The sequence below is a fragment of the Fukomys damarensis genome, unplaced genomic scaffold (assembly GCF_012274545.1).
Source record: "Fukomys damarensis isolate Sample0158 unplaced genomic scaffold, DMR_v1.0_HiC HiC_scaffold_30, whole genome shotgun sequence".
Classification (NCBI taxonomy): Eukaryota; Metazoa; Chordata; class Mammalia; order Rodentia; family Bathyergidae; genus Fukomys; species Fukomys damarensis.
This window is the reverse complement of record NW_022900942.1, coordinates 62,634,756-62,639,236: the sequence shown is the minus strand read 5'-3', so window position 1 is coordinate 62,639,236 and position 4,481 is coordinate 62,634,756. Positions and strand designations below refer to the sequence as shown.

General features: G+C 47.4%; 1 protein-coding gene across 1 annotated transcript in view; it reads right to left on the bottom strand.

Annotated features, from left to right (window-relative positions):
* Tgif1 (TGFB induced factor homeobox 1) overlaps positions 1-4,474 on the bottom strand; it is a 5,165-nt gene extending 691 nt beyond the window's left edge. Inside the window, exons 1-3 of the mRNA XM_010638737.3 lie at positions 4,361-4,474; positions 861-1,087; positions 4-217 (exon numbers count right to left, since the gene is read on the bottom strand). Of these exons, the coding sequence (XP_010637039.1) occupies positions 4-217; positions 861-1,087; positions 4,361-4,439 (520 nt within the window). The 5' untranslated portion in view covers positions 4,440-4,474. The remainder of the gene's footprint in view (positions 1-3; positions 218-860; positions 1,088-4,360) is intronic.
* Between the last annotated feature and the right edge of the window lie 7 nt (positions 4,475-4,481).

Genomic DNA, 4,481 nt, shown 5'->3' with positions numbered 1-4,481 from the left:
GGCCCAGGGGCGGGCTGGGTCCGGCGGCCAGGGAATGAGCCGGGCTGTCCTCCAGGGCCGGCAGGAAGTTCCTGACGCCCGTCGCGGCCTCCAGAGCGCCGGCCTCAGGAATCTTGGCCCCACGGCGGGAAATGGTGAACTGATTGGGGTCCTTGCCATCCTTCCTCAGCATGTCGGGGAGCAGCCTGCGGCGCGCGTTGATGAACCAGTTGCACACCTGCAATCACAGCGGGACCTTTAACGGCGGGCAGGGCCTCCCTGCCTACCAGGTTTGCTCAGGGGCTCGCTGGCCTTCGACCCTGGCAGCGGGAGAGGAAGGTACGCAGGGCCCAGCTCCCGCGAGTGACTCAGAAGGTTTACCTTTAACTCCTCCCCGCGCCCTGCTACCTGCTGGCCGGCACCGGAGTTAATCAGCTACCGGGAGAGCCTTTCCTCCCGAAGAGGGCCACACCTCCAGTAACTGATTTCTCCCAGTTCAACTGACTGTGTCAACAGACCCAACGCGAATGACCTCACTCGAGCCTGTCCTGTTTAAATTTCAAACCAGTTTCCTGGGCGAAAGAGGAAGGCTTCGCCTCCCTTTCATGTCTGTCTGTCGCCTAGCACAGAGGAAAGCTCTCTTTCAGGCATTAAAGGAAATGCTGTTTGGCAGGTGACTGTCAAGTGTTTCTGTTCTCTCTAAATACCCACCCACTAGCTCTTAGCACTATAAAGTTTACAACACAAAGGTATTCCTTCTTTTTTGAGTGGGAGGCCGCTTCATGCTATAAAATGACTTGGAAAATAAAAACACGCAGAGCCTGGGGGAGCTCAGCAGGGCCAAGGCCCTGGGCCCCACCCAGCCCCAGCACTGGCCGTACCTGCAGGGTGGACAGGTGTGTCTGCTGGGACAGCAGTGCCTTTTCCTGTTCCGAAGGGTAGGCGTTGTACCGGTGCTCAAACAGCCAGTCCCGCAGGATCTGCACAGACTCCTTGGGCAGGTTGCCCCTTCTCCTCCTCTTGCTGGAGCTGGCGGAGGAGGAGAGGTCCAGGGGGATGTCCATGCTGTCCTCATCCTCAGTCTCACTCCCAGACACTGCAACGACACCTCCGGAAGGACAAAGACAGCTGTCACTTGCTCACCCGCCGGGCAGGAGCTTATCGACCCCACCAACCGACCAGTCAGCGTGACTGAGTTTTCCCAAGGACGGAGAGCAAAACGAAAGATGGGTGTTCTCTGTCCTGATCACCAGGCAGCGAGCAAAGCTTCCTGAAGTGATGCAGCTGCTGGCGGCACAGAGGAACATGCTCGGCCCGTTTCTCACACTTGTGCTCTGGATTTGGTCTTACATTCCCTTTGATAACACTCAAAGTTTACAGACTGCACTCAGAGGGTGTAACTTGCTACATTTAAAACAGGAAAGAGTACTGTACTAGTGAGAATGTGTTTAACAACCTCTTGGGGTCACCGCTAACCAGGAATCACAATCTAACGGGTAATGATAGTTTCGAATGTTAAGCCTCCTGTCACACAAGGTTTGAAATAAAAAGGAGGATTTGCACTTTTTTCCCCCTGCTAATAAAGGAGGGAAAATTACGTACTTATCCTGTTAGTATTCTAAAGCTAAAATACTTTAGATGTTCTGCTAATGCCAAGATCATTTCTTATTCACTGCTATTTAACTTATTCAAAATTAGGCCTCGACTTTGAATGGACAGTACTAGTCACTTTTAATTAAATATAACCACTGCAGTTTTCAATTTCACTGCACAAAAGTATTTTCCTAATTACACTTTAGTGAGATGTCAGCAGAAACCAATAGTGAATAAACTTAATACTTTATTCTATAAATTTCAGCTGCCAATTTTAATAGCAGCCTATACACTGCTATGTATACAAATAGAGTTAAGAGTTCAGACTTAAATTCTTACAGGATAAAGAACAATGAATATGCGTCTCCCAAGGGAAGTTCTTTTGGTTGAAAGTACTTTAATCCTATCAGAAATTTTAAGAATTCACAAGCATAAGGACATTTAAGTCTGACACACTGATTTCAATAAAAACTCAAGACCTGCCTGATGTTCACATTTAAGCTTCATTTGGACCTTAACAATTTTAAGTAACACATGCCATTCGCCCTACTCTTCAAAACTACAACTCTGAATGGTTGAAAACATTTTTAAAAACGCAACTTAGAATTTTAAAAATATCACTACTTTAATATTAGGGAAATTCATTTTTAAAAGTATGAATTTTTGGTTTTGTAAACTTTTCCTCTGTGGTATGTGCCTCTGGTGGAAGAAAAACGACTAATTTGAAGTGACAGGAAATAACAAAACAAAATACTCCTCCTCAGGATAAACCATCCGTGCTTCCGAAGCACTTTCTGAATTCCAGCAGGGCTGCCGGGAGTGGTGACAAAGTTTGAGCTCCCGACGGCAGGGGGCCGAAGGTGTGGGGAGGGCGTTCCGACAGGAAAGGAAAAACCCTCCGCCGAGCGAGCAAGTCCTAACAAAGGAGGTGGACGAATTCTGCCAAGTCACTGCAGCTCAAGGTTTAACAAACAGCCATAAATAAACCGCACAAGAATCCCAGCGCTTTAACTGCCATGTTATTTGAAGTTTCCCTTCCCCCGACGATTTAATTAAGCAGTATCTAAAAAGAAGAAAAAAACCCCCAAAGTTTAAAGGAAGGGCACGTTTAAAACCGAAACCGGTTTCACTGCTGAGAAAATTGAGCAACTTTCGAAAACCTCTATCAAAATTTGGGTACACAACTATATGAAAATCAAACCTTAATAAAGTGAGTTCCTGTTGCACCTCTGCTTTGATAACGAGGGGAATCTCACTTTTGAACACGTGCCGGGTTAATGGAACAACCAAAGCAAATCTGAATAAAGCAATTTGTTTAAACTCCAACGTCTGAAAAGCCAGACAAGAGTTTTCCGAGGTTTTTATTTTCCTCTTTCTCTTTTTAAATCTAGAAAATGAAAATCTGTTCATGGAACAGTGAATTCCCGACTGTACGTTGGTAATAAAAGAGTTGGAGACAAACAGAAAACCCCTGATGCCTGCCCTTTGATCTACTGGCTTAGTTTGACAAGAAGCCTGCTCTTTGAAAATGGGTTAGTGACAAACAAAAGCAACACCAACCAAACTGCGAGCGACTTTACTCTGCTCAGTTCATTTGAGAGGGGAAAAAAAAAAAAAAAGAAAGAAAAGAAAGAAAGAAAGAAAAGAAAAGAAAGAAAGAAAAGAAAGAAAGAAAGAAAAGAAAAGAAAGAAAAAGCATGCCAAGACTCTGGATCCGATAACAAATATTTCCAATATGTGCACAAAAGCTGAAGGAACCGGAAGTACAGGCTTGAGAGCCAGGGCTAAACCACGCTTGCTGCTGTCAGGGCTGTTTTCATTAAAACTCTCCCTCCTGATGGTGGCTCAACTTGGAAAAACAAAAAGGCTTTTTTTTTCCTCGTTACTCATTTCCTACTGTAACAGAGCCTTTTGAAAAGTTTCCCGGTTACGACTTGTTTCCAAACCTCCTGCTCAGCCGCTTACACTTTTAAAAAATGTGGTTGGGTGGGGGACAGAATCACAAGCCTCTTACTCCATCCACATACAAGGAAATGCAGTCTGGAAAAGCCACAAGATGGCCCGCGGGTCCCGCGGCTCTGGGACGCAGTCTGGAGTCTGCACTTTTTCTGAATAACTGAAAAATCAAGAAGGGGGGCGCCGAGAAGTTGGTTGTAAAGCTGGATTTCAAAAACATAAAGGCGACTAAAGCAGAATCTAGAAGATCAAAGGGAAAGTTAAATTAGGGAAAAGCAAACCTAACTGACAAGTTTCCTGAGGAGACCCTTTCCCCTCTGGAAAAGCAAGAGGAATGGAACTTAAAAAAAACGGTCGACCGGGCTGGGCCAGCCAAAGAGCAATCCCAAAGCAAGAATTCAACACAGTCACACACAGGCAGCAAAGAGAAGCCTCCAGGGGGTTTTCCTGACCGAACTTCTTCCTGCTTGTTTTTTAAAGCCACTTTAGATCTTTTTCGGCCATCCTGGGCCACGACGACGCATTACTAGGACACATCATTCCCGAGCTGGAAGTACTTTTGTTTAAGGAAACTAGAAAAGATGTTCAGTTTTCTCAGACAATAGGCGGACGAGGGAGCCCCCTCCCAGGTAGCCGGGCCGGGTCTCTGGGGCTCGCGGAGGGGGGGGCCAGGAGCGCCTCGCACAGCATTGTTCTGGCGAGGGGCTCAGCCCCATCCGGACCCCGCACCCCAACCACGGGCCTTCTAGAAGACCCCTGAAAAGGGAAAGAAACTTGTCCCCACCCCTACGAGCCGTGGAGCCGTCACAAAGTTTCCCCTCTAACTCGTCACCTTCCATTGTTTTCCAGGAGTCAGCGCGGAGCAGAACTGGGGAGCCCCGCTTTTCGCTGGTGCAGGCCGGCAGAGCCATCCTGGGTCCTCGGCTGGGGGAGGCTGATGCCCGAGGAGGGGG